The sequence below is a fragment of the Diorhabda carinulata genome, chromosome 3 (assembly GCF_026250575.1).
Source record: "Diorhabda carinulata isolate Delta chromosome 3, icDioCari1.1, whole genome shotgun sequence".
Lineage (NCBI taxonomy): Eukaryota > Metazoa > Arthropoda > Insecta > Coleoptera > Chrysomelidae > Diorhabda > Diorhabda carinulata.
In genome coordinates, this window is record NC_079462.1 from 23,354,840 (window position 1) to 23,372,467 (window position 17,628).

The 17,628-nt window shown below is 31.9% G+C and overlaps 1 protein-coding gene across 2 annotated transcripts in view; it reads left to right on the forward strand.

The window, feature by feature from the left end:
* The window catches only part of LOC130891341 (high mobility group protein DSP1), a 32,087-nt gene that overhangs the window by 8,316 nt on the left and 6,143 nt on the right, over nt 1–17,628 (forward strand). For both annotated transcript variants that reach the window (XM_057795996.1, XM_057795995.1), the window contains exon 2: nt 6,974–7,183. In XM_057795996.1, the coding sequence (XP_057651979.1) occupies nt 6,974–7,183 (210 nt within the window). The remainder of the gene's footprint in view (nt 1–6,973; nt 7,184–17,628) is intronic.

Genomic DNA, 17,628 nt, shown 5'->3' on the forward strand with positions numbered 1-17,628 from the left:
GAATGTTTCGGTTATCTTGGTCGGAACATAGGACAAACTATAGAGGTCCTACAGCAATTGGGTAAACATAAAGAACTTCTCACGAAAATCAAGGAGAGAAAGTACCTAGGACATATAATGAGAGGCGAGAGATATAAGATTCTCCGTCTGGTAATAGAAGGGAAGATCTTGTGGGACAATAGCCATTTGAATCGCCAACCTCCGTAGAGAGACGGCGTCGTAAGAAGCAGAAGAATACTCCACGCAAGGATTTACCATTTTTGGGTGATTCCAAGGCCTCAATAGTCTTAGCCGAAACTATCAGTTTCTATCAAAATCAAATAGTATCAATGGACATCAAATCATATCTTTTATTAATCACTTCATTTTTATTTGAAAAGTTATGTTCAAATGTTATTTTTTCTTTTAGTTTCAAAAATTCTATTTCTACGGCATATTGTCAAATATGTTGAAAAACGTGTGTAGTTTAGTTTAGATTGTGATGTACTGAAGTGATATGTTCAGTTGACATTTTCATTTCAGTTTTGTGGAAAAATGTTGGAAAATCTCCCCGTTTCTGTGAATTAAAGGTTGTAAAATATATTCAATTTTTTTATAACGTATTTTATGAATCAAATACAAAAAACTTCTAATTGGTTGGATCCTCTTCATCTGTACCTAGTAACTAACATTTTGCTATAGTCTATTCTGAAACATCGGGCGTGTATATTTTTTTTTGTTGAGCCGGCCATTACTTATTACAAGCTCGAGAAGAAACTAGAAGGTCAGGACAGGTGGTCTGAGAGTTGGGTGTGTCGGAATTTAACTTTTTTTTCTTCAATGATTTACATTGCTATAAATTTAACATTTTTAAATGACTATTTTTAGATATTATACGGAAAATTTGATAAAAGTTCTCACGAGTTTGAATACTAAATAATGAGAAAAAATTGATTGTACATACGTAATTATTAACATTTTCAAGGATTCCAAAGGATTAATCTGCATAAATGATAACAGCCTTCTTAATCTAGTATTTGCTATATTAGTCGTTTCATGTGCATATAATAAATCATTTAACTATAGCCATTTGTTAGTCTAAAACTGTGGTTGTTCAAGACATTTTAAATAATTGTTGTTTGCTTCCAAAGTTGTAATCAGATAATGTACTTTCTACCTATTTGTGAGGTTAAAATGTTCCAACAGATCTAAGGCACCAATTACTTCATTAAAAACCCGTGTGGGTTTAAATATGTAACAGTCAAATGGTTTTGTAAGATTCCAAATAAATAGGTTTTTGTTCTCTTCTTCTTATATGTTAGAGTAAACCATGTAACTCCCATAATTTCATTTATTTCTCGACATTTTGGGTGTGAATTTCTTGAAATTACGCATATTTATATTCAACAACTCAAAATTAATAAATTACATAATCCGTTGAATACTTTTTTGTTACAAGTTCTAAGGTAGTGTAATTACCTTACCAATTGGCACTACAGATCGATGTGAGTCTTAGCCTCCTCGACAATTCCTCTCCAAACTCATCGGTTCTTCACCAACGTTCCCCATTTTTTCAGATTCATTGTTTGTAAGTCTTCGTGAACTTGATCAGTCCGTCTAATATGGGTTCTGCCTTTTTTTCTACTAACGTATATTTTGGTATCCTCTCGTACTCCATTCTTTGAATGTGACCAAACCATCTCCACCTCTGGGCTTTAATGAATCGGACGATATTTTCATTACCTAGTATTTCATTGATTTCTCTATTATTTCGGATTTTCCAGTGTGATTCATTCTAACTCCATATATTCTTTTCATAATTTTTCCTTCGAATATTCTTAATCTTTTTGGTCTTTTTTTATAATCACACAACATTCACTGCCATTAGTTACGAGTCGAGTTGTAGATTTTCAACGTTTTTTTGTTATTTGTTTTTCAGGAGCTTTAGGTTCGCAAAATAAGCTTTACTTTACTTTGTATTCTTTCTTGATTGTTTATATTTTAACCAATACATTTAAATCTGCTTACACCTTGGACAGTTTTACCATTTTAAATCTTCCACTCTACTACAACCGATGTCGAAAAAAAGGCATGTTTTGTGATTTTTTTGTGACGACATAGTTAAAATTTCGTTATCCAAGCAATGGTACATTACAATATGATATTTGAAGAGAATTCTATAAAATGTTCACGAAGAAATTTAAAAATACGGCAATGGCAGAAATAATTCGGACGAGTGTTTTAGAAAAAAGTTAAATTGCGGTGCCCCTTATAACTTGGAGCTGAATCATCTGACATGAAAAAATCGAAGTTCGTTCGTTAGATAATAGTTTTCCCCAGGTAACGCTGGGAGGGTTTTACGAAATATCAGTTTTTCACTTATATATAGCGATTTTAGAAAACTATTAACTAACGGTTTGTAGTTTGCATCCATATTATTGCTCGAAAATCCCTAATTTTCAAATTTTGCCCTACTTCAATTTGGTCTCTGAGGAAAGACTATGGTATTTAAATCCTTGATCATCTTTCTTCATAACAACTGAAATTTTTCATTGCTTCAGCCAAATTTGTCTCACATAGAGTACATTCAATGCAGCATTGTCCCATAAATAAAGAAAGTAACAGTATTTCGAAAACACTCCATTTGAATTGCGATAACTTTTAAATCACCACATTTGCCATTTTTAGAGGATGCTTGATATCGAATTCTGCATTATCGATATCAGTACAAAGACATGATGAATTATTGGTATTCAAAAAAGGTGGAGAACGTGGTTGTAATTTTCGTTTTTTTGGCAAGTAAGATTCATTCCTTGAGATGGGACCAGGAAGTTATGACTGTTGTATTGACAAACCTAAATCATGTACAAAATAATTCTTTTGAACTCTTTTTGAACAATCAAATGTAGCACAGTGGAACTGGAACCATGCCCTATTGTGGGATTGTTAAAATCTTCTGTAGTCATGAACCATTTTTTGCGGTCAATTTTTAGGTGATAGATTTTATCTTTATTCTTTATCTTTACATCTACATCTTTCATTCGGATTCACAGTGCAAAAGTAGCAATAATTGACGTGGTCTTTTTTGATGTCCCCAGATTGCATGGAGCTTTTCTTATCCTGCTACCACCCTAAAATATAGAAATAAAAATATTTATTTGATTAATCTCTTCATTAGATACACTAAATGAACGTAAAACTCTATATTTTTGAATGTATGCAAATTGATGTGAGATCAATAGAAAACAATCAAAAATGATAATTATTGATATACCTATTACAATAGTATACTATAGACAGTGAGTTTTATGTATGGAAAAAGCTCTAATCTCGGAAACGGCTTGTACGATTCTTGTGATACGGCCGGTATTATGGTGGTACATATCTATATTGTTGTCAGATCTTTCCTTTTTCCTGAAAAATAATGAACTTTGTTATTTCAAATGAAGCACCCTATATAGTTTTTAGAAAATCTTTAGAAGTACTGATTATTTTTTATGTAATATTCTCTATACGATTGAATAAACTCGTTTAATATTATATTCTTTAATAATTTATGTGATAATATAAATCTCGTAATAAGGTCTAGTGTCAGAAGTTGTAACGAAACTGTTGCAGTAAAATCATTGCGCAAAAAACCTACAACAACTGAAGATAAATCTTTAAATATTAGAAGTAAATCCACATTTATGAACTTGAACGAATTTTAGAAAACATACAGTGAAGGCGATTGCAGCAGATGCTCAAAATATTATCCATTTACTTCAATACCTAATATAACAAGCCATGCGATTTTTAAAACTTTCTAATATATTTTGCAACATCTCAATTCTTCTTATCTTTGTGGAAATCATATCTTTTAATTCCCGAATATTTTTTAAGTGACCCCACAGAAAATAGTCTAAAGGATTCATGTCGGGTGATCGCTGGGGCCATTCGATAAAACTACACCTTTCAATCCGTCTTGTTATAGCCAAATAATGTCGTTTGGGATATTGTTATTGTTTGAAAATTTCTAATAACGAAGTTTTTTTTAAATGTAATTGAAAATACTTAGATTTGGTAATATTCCAACCAACTCGGGTATAATACTATTTTCCAATAAATCTAAATACGCCGGACCTTTCAAGTTACCCTCAATGAACAAGGGACCAATTATTTTGTCGCCTATTATTCCAGCCCATACATTCAGTTTTTCGGGATATTGGATGTGGGATTCACTGACATTTACTGACAGTAGATCTTATTATGGGATTTCGGTTAGGATATAAATTATTAAAGCTATTATACGTTTCTTGTTGACTTCTACGCCTATCACCATATTGTAGCAGTCATAGCCACCTAAATGTATTATTTTAACTTAATTACTATTTATTAAGGATTTTGAAAAGCGAAAAATATACAGGGTGATCCATTTGAAATAACAAAGTTCATTATTTTTCCGGAAAAAGGAAAGAATTGACAACAATGTAAATACTACCATAACACCGGCCTTGCGCAAAAAAATTAATAAAAATCGTAAATCCGTTTCCGATTATTATTGAGGCGTTCTATACATAAGACTCTGTATATCAAGAAAAGCTATTTTCGTTTTGTAATTGCTCGAAAAAGTCATGAAATAAATGGATTCATGTCGACTTGGTTGGAAATTTCATTTTTAGGATGTATGTTTGTTTTATCACGTTTTCTATATACATAATTTTGCTAACTTCCTCGTAATCTGCGTGGTCTAAAAAAATCACACTATTCTGCGAAAATTTTTAATCCTAATCCTAATAATTAATTAACTAGTCATTATTTCAATTGAATATTTATTGTAATTAACAGTAATCGTTTAGTCTTAACCTTGAACCATTCACATATATTTTATGCGATTTCGATGATAATATGCCTTATTTTATTGTTACTCATTGCGTTTTATGAATGAAAAGTTGATTTGCATAACAGGTCTGTAGCAATAAATTGAATTTAATCCTATATAATTTCAACAAAAAAGAAGCAGACATTTTTAAATGAATTGAGAGTCTAATTCTATGTTTCATAAGTTACATTAAGAATAGTTAACATTACGTATTACTATGTATTTGGTTAACAACAAATTAACTTCACAACTGTCAGCTAATACGAGGTTTGTCAAAAAATATTCTAAAATATTTTATTTACTGAAACCATTTTTTTATCTAATTTCTTCTTTATTATCAGGAAGTATTTGGTAAGGTAGTTTATTTCATGATAAAAAATAAGCTATAAATTAACTTTTAGTTCAAATTTGAAACAGTAGTAGAAAAGCAGTACTGGAAATCAAAATTTAATACAAATTTACATAGTACGGAAATCCTTTTTTTTGTTGCAATGGTATGTCGCGTTTTTCGCACAAAAATTGAACTTTTGTTTGCAATGTTTGTTTTGCAATGGGCACAAAGGGATTCTTCCAATTAAATTTGTACTGTCATATTTGCCATGTGTATTGAATAGCTATGTCGATTCCAAAGAGTATAATAGGAAAATACAATTTATTATAGTTAGAGAAGACTAATAAAAGCCCGCCCCTCATTTGAATAAAAAATAATAAAAATAAAAAAACAAAAAAAATATAAAAACAACGTCTTCTTCTGGTCAATGGTCGATCGCTTTTCCTCCTTTTCAGCTAGGAAAGCACAACCAACACAATCCTAGCCCTGAAGAGGAGCTGCTCCTATATCAGGGCCAACTCCGACAAACCTTTCTCCCCTAAAGAAAACTTCCCTTATCCTATTTAAAAATTATAGAGAATTGAAAAATATTTGGGGTTTTTTTAGTAAAAATTTTAGCAACGCAACGAATTATTATTTCTAATTTATATGAAACGTCTATAATACCATTTTATTTTCTGAAATTATTATTTTTTTCTTCTAACTAATTCGTAAATATATTGAATAACAGCCATATTTGACGCTTTTCTTTTTTCATAACTAATAATTACGCACCCCTTTATTTTTAATTTCTTTGGGACGTCTACATTGTTATTTAATAAAAAAGTTGAAATACTTTGATTTTATTATTAAATAATCAGTTTTTATTTATATTTAAAGACTGTGATATCATTTTTATCCTAAAATTACTTTTTCCTCCGACTAGTTTGTGAATTGATGAAACAACTTAGAATAAAGGAAAATTTACTACCCATGAACTATGATTATATAGGATGGGTCAAATTATATTTTTAGTAACTTGAATGTACTACTGATCATAGAAAATAAGGTTTCCTTTATTAAAATCAAATTGACTTATATCATATTCAAGATAAGGTCAAAACGACTGGCTACATCGTGATAAATATGTTTTGAAAACTGACACCCCACGAATTGCTTTTTATAACTGACTCTTTTTAGTCACATAATTCGTATCAAGTGTTAGGTAAAAAAATGAAAAACATTCCTAGTATGGTATTCCTAGTATATGGTATTTATTGATATTTTAAGAATATAAAAAAATTGTAAAAAAAATCAGAATTTCATTAAATTACAGGCTGGTAAAGTGGGGGCTAGAAAAAAAGGTGCACCCTGGTTTACATGCTTCCAGCCCTCGTAGTGATTTGGAACAAAAAAATTTGAAAAACTTTTAATTTGTAAAAATGTCGCTATCACATTGAAATTAAAGATTGAAACTGAACTTGAGATATCATGTCAACCACTTCAAATCTACTGTATCTCCAGGAATAATGCGACGGTCTAAACTTTGAAAATATGCAAAGAAAATTCGATTTTTTCAAATTTCTAGACCAGAATACCCACTTAAACGGATGTTTTACACATGTTAAAACCAAAAGTTGTTACTTGAGAAGATTGAGGCAATATTTAATATTGGGTGCAATAAAAAGTTAATGAAAAATGGTACCCAAGGGTATTTAATCCCTAAATTTATATTTAAATATTAAGATATAATTTTAGTGTAACATAAATATTATTTTTCATGTGAAATTTTTTGTAAAAAAAACGTATTGTTTTCTTTTCAGTCGTTACAACAGCACCGCCAGATACTCTCACAAGCTCCACTACCTCAAAAAGGAAGAATGCCACGTGCAAAAGCCGATGCCAAGCCCAGGGGCCGTATGACTGCTTATGCTTTCTTTGTTCAGACATGCAGAGAAGAACACAAAAAGAAACATCCAGAGGAAAATGTTGTATTTGCCGAGTTTTCCAAAAAATGTGCCGAAAGGTGGAAGGTAAGTACAATTATGTTCAATTCAAAAATATAACAGCATATATTATTTCTCTAAATTTTATTACGTGGAATTGAAACATAAGCTTTTGAATGTTCAAAGAAAAAAATTTTACGTCCAATCCAAATAGTACAATTTTTATACAAAGAAATTAGTTATGGAGAATTTTTAAAATTCCCGCAAATTACATGTTATCTATATCATCACCTTCTCATTTTTCTCGATTCTTTTTGCTCCAGTTTTTTCAAATATGAGAACTAAGTGAACGAGATCAGGTGAATATGGTGGATGAAGGGAATACATTGTAAAGCGTTTCGTCTATTTGTTCTGTATGAATGCGGACAAATTTTCAGGTGTATTATTGTGATTATATCTTTTCTTTAACAAATATTATCAAGTTCGACATGAAAACATGTGCGCAAATCTGCATAATATGACCAGTTATCTTTCCCCTTATCTGAATAATAAATAACGATTACATCTTTGAAATCTCTTACTACCACTTTGGACGAGAAAAAAAATCAAATTGCTCCATTGCTTCGACTGTATTTTTTGGTGCTTGGGGTATAAGTATCTACTCATAGTTCCTTTACCATCACATATCGACAGAAAAATTCCTTTGGATTGTGTTTGAAAAGATCCAAACATTGGCTTTAATTTTTAATGCGCGCGAATGAGCTTTTAATCAGCATCAAGCAATCGCGATACCTACCTTGCAGATATATTTTTCATATGCTCAATATTACAGTCAGTTTGGTTAAAGTATTTACTGCATTGGTACTTTTATACGACAATCGCTATTCCTTTGTTTAATATATTGAAAAATAATCAGTTTTGTTGATTTATAACCTTTTTTTTTGATGTTGGGCTAAGAACTCATGGTATATCTTGAGCATTTAGAGTCATAATCAGGGTACGAACGCGGGTTTGTGTTAATCTTTGTTCAATGTTGGTACTATATTGGCTCTAGAATAGTCATACGACCTTCGTGGAATATCATATTTGGTCGCATCGTTAATTTTCATTTTTTTTGTTTTCGTATATTATTTATAATATATAGTTCTTCCAATATCAATTGCAGATTATAAAAACTCTTGCCGACAATTTTGTTTGATATACAGAGACAATTGAATCATTATAAATTGGACGGCATTATACGCCGTTATTTAGACAGATGCACTTAATTGTGCTACAACTGAATATTAAATTATAAAACGTAAATAGACGAGTAAAATGTATATGCTTGTAAGGCTGTTTGAATTAAACAGGGTACCTGACGTAAACTAAAAAACGCCATATTTCTATTTATTTAAAGAAATTTATGAAGTAAATGAATCTCAGCTAGCCACGTCACTGCTTATCGCAGACTGTCTCAGGAATATTTCGAAAAAATTTTATACTTACGCCTTTCGACAGCTTCGGCCAATAGAAATGTTTTTATTGGTAAACAATGGAGATGTGAGTCCACGTGGACTGACAGTTTGTTGGATTTTATATCGGGGAGTAAACATTATTTTTCGTTTCTTAATTTGGTATGAGTTCCGTGCGTATTGATATTGGAAGAACTACTACCTCACTTGTATAGATCGATAAATGATACAATATGGAATTTAAGTTTATTGGTCAAATCGTTCAATGATATTATTTTCTGACTGATCTCCTGTTCTCGTCTTAGGCACTCAAATTTATTTAAACTTGTCATTGTACATGTATATCTCAAACACTTGACATTAATCTAAGATCGAAAAGAAAAGAAAAAAATGTTTTCAATACAACACTGAACCGTCCCAAAAGTCCCAAATCAAATTAGTATTTTATTTATTGTAAAAAATCAAACGGCTTTTTTATCTGAAAGCACGCTTTTTTGGCGATTTAATACTCACGCTGGTATATCAGTTTTGCGGTCAGAACTCTTTGATAGTCATTCTAATAAGGATATAGATCAGTCATGTCAAAGATTCGGCCTACGGAGCGCTTGCGGCCCCAGGACCGTAACATTAAGATCCGCGATCACAATGTGTCACAGAAAGAAGAATCATATTTTTTAGAGCTTTAAACTTCATTCGATTCCTCTACGGGTGTTTTAAATACTCGTACTCTCATTTCTACGGATGTTTATAAGTAATTTCAAGGGCAGCGCGTGCCTAGACAAGACGGTATCGCCATCTCTTAGCAGCAAGCGGAAATATCCTATTATTTTTGTCGAGAACGGTAGAATCTTCCACGCGTTTCGGGTCTAGACTAAAACCTTCCTTGACCATATAAAACGAGTGCGTCGGCGCGACGTGAGTCACTTGAGTCAAGTAATCGATGCGATACGGTTGGAGAAGGATTTTAATTGTACTGCGAAGTAGTGATTATGAACGTATCGTGTATTTGTTTGTGTCGAGCGCGTGCGATATACATAATAGTAAATTTGATTACGGAATTCAACGTTTTCTTTCACAAAATGAATAAAATGGAATTCCCAATTTTCAACAATCTATTCAATTTTGAAGCTTCACAGGCACCAGTTCATTTGTAAATGGAGTTTTATAGATCTTCAATCGGACGGTATTTTGAAAGAAAAATTTAATGAGATTAACGCTCTTGCATTTTATATGCAATATTTCAAGAGTTTGGATAATTACCCGAAATTAAAAAAGCATTCAGGCATTGTCTGTATGTTGGTAGCACCTATTTATGTGACCAGATGTTTTCCGTCATGAAAATAAATAAGAACAAACATCGTACAAGACTTACGAATGAATATCTCCAATCAATTCTTAAAATAACTACAATGAATATGATATTTGACATCAATGAGCTTGTCAAATAACAAGAGAAGTCAGGTATCTGGATCTTCGATTTCAGCATAATTACCTTCCATCTTTTATGACTTTGATATGATTTTTAACAACCGTATATTTTATATTTATATAATTTAATAAATAAAATGTAAAACTTCATTTCATTTTTTTTATTTTCAATTTGGCCTACGAATTCAAAATTTAATACATATATGCAAAATTCAGTTTGACACCTCTAATATAGATGGTTAAAGTATAATATGAACTTTTTTTAGCGCGATGTCTTCAATATATAAAAAAGAAAAATTTTAAACATTTCATAAAAATATCCATATTTTTATCTGATTTTTTATTTTAATGTAGTTTAATTATGCAAGAAATTTCGCTATTAATTATCAAGTAATTAAATTAGCAATAATAAACTACAGTCGAAACCATCAATTTCCCAGCTAAATTTTGACGGAATATTTATCTTGGGGTCGATAACATCACAACCGAAAATATTGAGAATAGAAAAAATTAGCCTGGGGCAAATAAAATTGAGGAGTGCCGAATGTTCGATGGAGTGTAAGTTAATGTTAATAAAAAATATGTATAATACCGTACAAAATATTTGTCACAACCATGAAGATATACAGGTATAACGAAAGTTTCGTTATCTAGAATTTTAATTCCGTTTTGGAAAGTTCGAAACACTAACTATTATACAGTATATAGTGTGTTCGTAAAGTAACGCAACTTTCTAATATTAAATATCTGCATAAAATGATTATAAGCATACAGCATACACTTGACATATTTTTTAAAATACAGGGGAATTTCTATAACTCCAATGTCAAGGGGAATGCAAAAAATTACGAATTAACGAGTTTTCGAATGAATTTTGAAGAAAATCCACAAAACGGTACTGGATAATTGTCGACTAAAGGTGTGCGAGCTAGCAGATGGGTGTCGCGTATGCTTCAACTTCGTGAAGATGTTCTCATCGAGTCTTCGGCAATTTTTACCACAAAATAAATACGAATTTTTAGCGCCGTTTTAAAACCATGGATGAACCGTGGGTCCATCACTTAACACCCGAAACAAAAGAACAATCAAAACAATGGACTGAAAAGGAAGAACCGGCTCCAAAGAAAACAGAGACACATCCATCTGCAGGCAAGGTCATGGCGTCGGATTTTTAGGATGCATGTGGGTAGATTTTCAATGACTATCTTAAAAAAGGAGAAACTCTCAACGGCAAGTTTGATCCGAACTTATTGCGACGAAGAAATGAAGCAAAAACGGTTGCAATTGGCTAAAAAGATAGTATTGTTTCAAGTCAATGCACCAGCTTACACATCCGTTATTGCAATGACCAAAATGAATGAATTAAAGTTTGAATTGCTACCTCATACAATACCTATTCGCCAGAGTTAGCCCCCTCGGATTATTTTCTGTTCCCAGTCTTGAAAAATTGCTCGGTGGTCAAAGATTTTCAAACAATGAAGAGTTAATGTCGGCAGTTAATGGCTATTTTGAAGCGCTTGACGATTGTTATTATAAAAAGTGTATGAAGCTAAAAGGAGATTACGTTGAAAAATAAATAGATTTTTCTTTGTTGGGAAGGTACTTTTGGGACCATGCTCGTATATGGATTTTATTGCTATTATTTTGGGGAATTCCAAGTGAGACGTTCATTGTACAACGGGCTTATCTGAAGGTCTATGTGCTCAACGGCTTCACGGCTGCCAACACCTACGAAATATGGACTATATACAAAGCGTATTAGTAGGTTATTTGGGTTTAACTTTTCCAATGAGTCTGAATTATTTTATACCAAAATATTAGCAAGCTGTGTTACTTATGAAAATTTAAATCATTCCCATAGTCGGGGTGTTATCTATTGTACTCTAAATCAAATTCATCTAAAAAAATTAAATTATGATATAATTGATATTGAAAATAAGTTCAAAAAATACTGAATAATATAAATACTAACAAACTTTTTTGAAACTGCTGAGGCTCGTCATTAATTAGAGAAAATAATCCTCCTCTCTCGCGCCACCGTTTACAGGGGTGTGGAGGGTAGTTAACGCCCGTTTACACACTTAAAGAGATTAAAATAGGTTAGTCAATCTAACTCATACAGAAATATTTTGGGTCATAACAGCCAAAAACAGACTTGTGTAAAAAATATACCTCGCCGTTTTTGTAGAGCTTTTTATGGGCATCGTATTTTGTTTGCATTTTTTATCTCTAAAATCAATATATTCGGAAATTTTAAGGGTTCTATATATCCATCTCTGCTCGTCCAAATAAAGATGAAAAATCCACAAAATTATTTAGCAAACCGTATAATTGAGTTGCTTGGAAGTTGCTGACAGCACAAAGTGGACTGTGTTCGAAGTTAATATCAATGGCAGACTAATAAAACGAGTCGTTCTTTGTCTAGAGCTATCTCAGCGGAATAAAAAATAACAGTTTTTGCGTCAATTTGAAATTCCATTTAATGACTACGAAGTCGAAAGCATCGCTATAAGGCCTCTCACCTAGAATATTTCGAAGAAGCAGTCCTATAAGTCGAAGGAATAATGATATTTCAGCAAGATTTAGCTTCGGCTCCCTGCTACAATATTTGGCGAATTTAAAAATACACATACCGGCAAGACATATGTTGAAGCCAAAACTTAAAATGTTTGACCAAATATGTTCTTTTTTTTATTAAACCTTATTGCTTTAATCTGCTTTAAATATGTAGTTAAATTTAATGAAGTCAGCGTTTTAAGGATTACAATTATATCAATAAATCAATTCGACCTAACATTTCTATAACTAAACGAACAATGTACGAAAGGAAAACAGAGAAGGGTTTTGTTCAGTTACAGATAAACTAACCCAACACCCTCTTTGGAGATTCTACCCTTCTCATGCGGGACAATTGATTTTCGGGAGTTTGCTATGCTGCGGCGCTTGCGTGTGTGTGTTTCTGCATAATGTGAATACTAATGAGTAAAGGAGCACAAATGATGTTAAAATACGTTTAGAAATTATTTTTTTAGATACTCGAATTTGTCAAAATTATGTATTTTGTAAATCCTCACCTACTATTGAAATAGAATATTTAACTACTTATATTTTTATATTTCCGACCATTGTTGCTAATAGGGAATGCAAGTTTTTTTATTTTATAGTTCATTAATCACGAATCGACTTACGACTGAACAACGCTTGCAAATCATTGTATTTAACTATCAAAATTCATACTCGGTTAAAAGAGTGCATCGCGCACTTCTTCCAATTTATGGGCAGTTTGGTCGGTCTACCGAGGGAACTATTCGAAAGCTTGTGACCAAATTTCGAACCCAGTTTAGACTATTGGATATTAAACCACTAACACGCAAACGTACAGTGAAGATCGATCTTCCACAACGTCTAACATTTGGTGAATGGGCGCTGGCAAAGTTGGAGGGAGATCAACCTTTTTTATCGAAAAATTGTGTTCAGCGACGAAGTTCATTTCTGGTTAAAAGGATACGTGAACAAGCAAAATTGCCGCATCTGGAGTGAAGACCAGTCAGAAGCATTGAAAGAGCTACCAATGCATCCCTAAAAAGTCACCGTTTGGTGTGGATTATGGGCCGGTGACATCAACGGGCCGTACTTCTCCAAAAGCGACGATGGCCGGAACGTTACTATGAATGGCGAGCGAGTGTGATGATTCACGATTTTTTTGTCCAAAATGGAAAAATTGGACATGCCGGACATGTGGTTTGAACAAGACGGTGCTGCATGCCACACGGCACGCGAAACAATGGCCAAATTGAGAGCCGCCTTCGTTGAATTTGGACTATTTCTTGTGGGGCCATGTTAAAGCTAATGTCTACAGGGATAAACCAGCAACGATTGACGCACTGGAAGCCAATATTGAAGCATTTATTCGTGAAATACCTGCCGATATGTTGGAAAGAGTGTGCCAAAATTGGACCTTACGCATGGGCTATCTAAAGCGAAGCCGCGGCCAACATTTGCATGAAATCATCTGCAAACATTAAATTATACTGATCGTTCTATCGATTCCAATAAAGATTTCATCAATTTTTTTAAAATCAAATCCTATACCTCTTAAAAATGACTGATTAGTTAGAAAAATTATCAATTGAAAAACACCAGTATTTCGAAATCCTACAATATCACATTTTGAGACCTAGATTTATATATGAATTTGACTTAAAAAAAACAAAAATCTAACGTCAGGACATGAACAATCAAAATTCATTAATAAAAGAAATGATATACATAGAACAATTTAATTTATTTCAATCTATTTCGTTATCGTTTTGTGGTGAAATTCTAAATACATTGATTTTAATACTCTGTTTATAATAATGTTTTAATTTATCTACAAATCATCATATGAGTAATATAGTAACGTTTTTCGTAGTTATTTACACTCTTTTAATTCGTGGGGTGAATTAATAAACAATGTCTTTTACGTTCTTAATTTATTTACAAACTATACTATAAACTAATTCAATCTTTTCACTATGATTTATTTAAAACTAACTAACTGCGCTACATAAATTTATTATAAAAAATTTATACGTATAGTTAAGTAAAAATGTGAAATATAATCAACTTTTGATTATTTCATTTTAGCCAAACAAACTTCGTCGTTGCTTTGATCTATTTGGTTGTCCGTGGTGGTTTTTGTTGTCATCCACGTAATTTTGTGTTGTCTTATTATAAGACAGTAATAGGTCAAAGTATTTCGTTCGATTTATTAAATAATATTGTTTTTAGAAAAAACAAATATTATTGTTCTTCTGGTATTAATAAAACTCATGCAATCTCAACAGATTATTACCGAAATGTCCTTACAGAAAAAAAACCCTTTGTATAATTTTCTTATGTAATATCTGACAAAAAATTGTGACAATTTCAAATGTAGCTAGCTACTTGGAAATAAAAATTGACCTTGAGCATTGACGCATTGTTTGAATTAAATCTTTTATATATATTTGACTGAATGACTAAGAATAATATTGAAATATATATATATATATATATATATATATATATATATATATATATATATATATATTTGTTTATCGTGAATAATTTGTCTTGATTTTAGGTCTCTTTTAAATGAGAATCAATTTTAAATAACATGTAAAAATTGAAAAGTGACCTAAAACAAATATCTCGAAAAACATAAAAAGGTCTAGGAAGTAAAAAAGTTGAAGAAAATTCATATATATTTGTATACATTTCAAGTGGTATTTACTAACATTATAATTTTTGTTTACAAATTCAAATTGCTATTTTTTGCTATTCTCCAAGCGAGACTAAAAAAACATTTTATTACTTTTTTCCACTAACAATAAATTCTAATAGTGATTCACCGAAACCGTTTAGAATTTTTACGAACACAAAATTGTTCCCTGATCGCCTCTTCTATTATGGCTCGAGGGCACAAAAAACCAGTTTGTCTTTCGTTTTCTTGGAAGACTAAGCAAGACGAAGATAAGAAATCAACCTCGTGTTTGGACCGACTGGTCGGCTTGTCGGCGGGTCAAAGCACAAAAAGTGTCGTAAAGTAAAAAAGGTCTCTGTTGAATTCGTATTATACCCCAGAATAAGTTGATTTTTTCTTTAAGTACAAGATGAAATGTAATTTACTTTTCCGTTACTTTGGTTTGGCATTTCAATATTTGGCAACTACTATTTAGATAATCAAAATTTTTTTCATTGATTCTATTCAATATCTATAATTTGCTTTTTCAACGCTTGTAGTGTTTTTCTTACCTACATTATACATTCGTTAGTAGAATTCTGTACCTTAGAGGTAAACTTTTGCAAACTTTACAAAAGAACAGTTTTAATATTAAATATTTCTTGTTATTTTTGTTCACGTTTTTCAATGATAATTAGATGTCATCAACTTGTAATTATTCCTCGATATAGTATTCTAACCCGTAACGCGACCCGTTCGTTAGGATGCCAATATGTGGCATGTAGGTCTATCAGACCCAGACGGCGTATTCTGTACTTTCTTTCCTTGTAAACAGAAAATACAATCCCACTATTTAACCCTTCTAAAATATTTACTGGCTGAAATAATAATAACAGTAAACGGTATGAAGAAGTTTAATTACAATTTTTAAAAATTGAAAATATGAAATAAGTATGTAATTTATTATATATAAATTAGGTTTCCTATAATTTGAAATATTTTACAATAACAATGTTTTCAGTTGTTTATATTTTTAGTGCACCTTCCACAAATTTTTTTCCCACATTCTAGGCAAATAGGGTCTCCACAACTGACACATCTGAACTGAGTTTTCCTGTTTTTCTTATACGAACATCTCACTGTCTTCAATAGCTTTTCTGCTTCAATTGCTTTACATCTTTATTTATTAATTTATTTTCGAGTCTATCTCTCAAGTGCGGTTCAACTAACTGACGTGCAAGCTTTTCTATAAAGTTGAACCTTGATTCCAATTTGCTCCCAACAAAACATTTATGTACAATAAATGCCTTGACCTTCGCCATGTTTAGAATCCCACTAAATACTCAGAGGCCATCTTTCGTTTTTGCGGGTGGAATACATACTGCACTTCAAATCCAGAGCATCAACTCCTCCTCTTGTTTCGTTGTAAAAAGCATTTATTTCCTACTTTTCTGTTTCACAGTGGTCTTCTTTTAAGTAGTGAATTGAACTGAACCAATTGTTTGTTGCTTCCCAGAATTGGTTTTGAGACAGGCAGCTGAGCTTGAGTAGGTATCGAAAAGTTTTTTCTCGCTATCAGTTAGATATTTGCCATGCAACCCTTTGCCCGCATGTATATGCGTTGTAGGCGTCTGCCAACGTCAGATCTGACCAAACTGTCAGCTTCTCTATTTCAGCACCAAAATTTTCTTGTGTCCATTTCAAAATGCATGATGCTATTTCACAACTACCACTAGCACCCACTGTTTCATCCCACATGGGCTTTTCCGTTTATAGCATTCAAAATTTTTAGGTTCAAGGTCCATACTTTTCGCAAATAAAATGCCTAATTGGTCAAGTATGGTTTTGCAAACAATTTTGCAGATCGATTTTGGCAAACAATTTGGCAGATTGATCGTGATCGTAAACTTCTTCGATCCAGAATGTTTTGATGTTTCTTTATCCTGTTTTTATGGCTCATATCTTGATTTAGCTTCATTAAGGTGTCACATGTGTCATTGGAAGGCTGCTTGAATGATAAGCTGAATTCATAATCAAAAATATGGAAATAAATCCACTTCTTTGCTACTAGTTTTGCATCAAGGTTTTGACTCTTGCAGTTCTCAATATACAATGAGTACATTTTCGCCGTGTTTAAATCAGAGCCTAGATATTTTAATTAATTACGTACCTAGTTTTCAATGCAAGGGCTAAAATCAATCCTATTAGTCCTTTCACTTATTTTGAAGTAATAACTTGCTGTTTTGTTGGAAAAATCAAACAAATCAGAAATAAAAGATTAAATAATTGAATATAATTATTAATATTCAAAACTATTTGTAAAACAAAACCTTTTTTCTCAGGTGGTAAACTGTCATACACTTGCATCTCCTTCACATTCGGTAATTACTAGGGGTATACAGTTGTAACTCAAGTAACTAGAGTTTACCTCTATCATATCATGA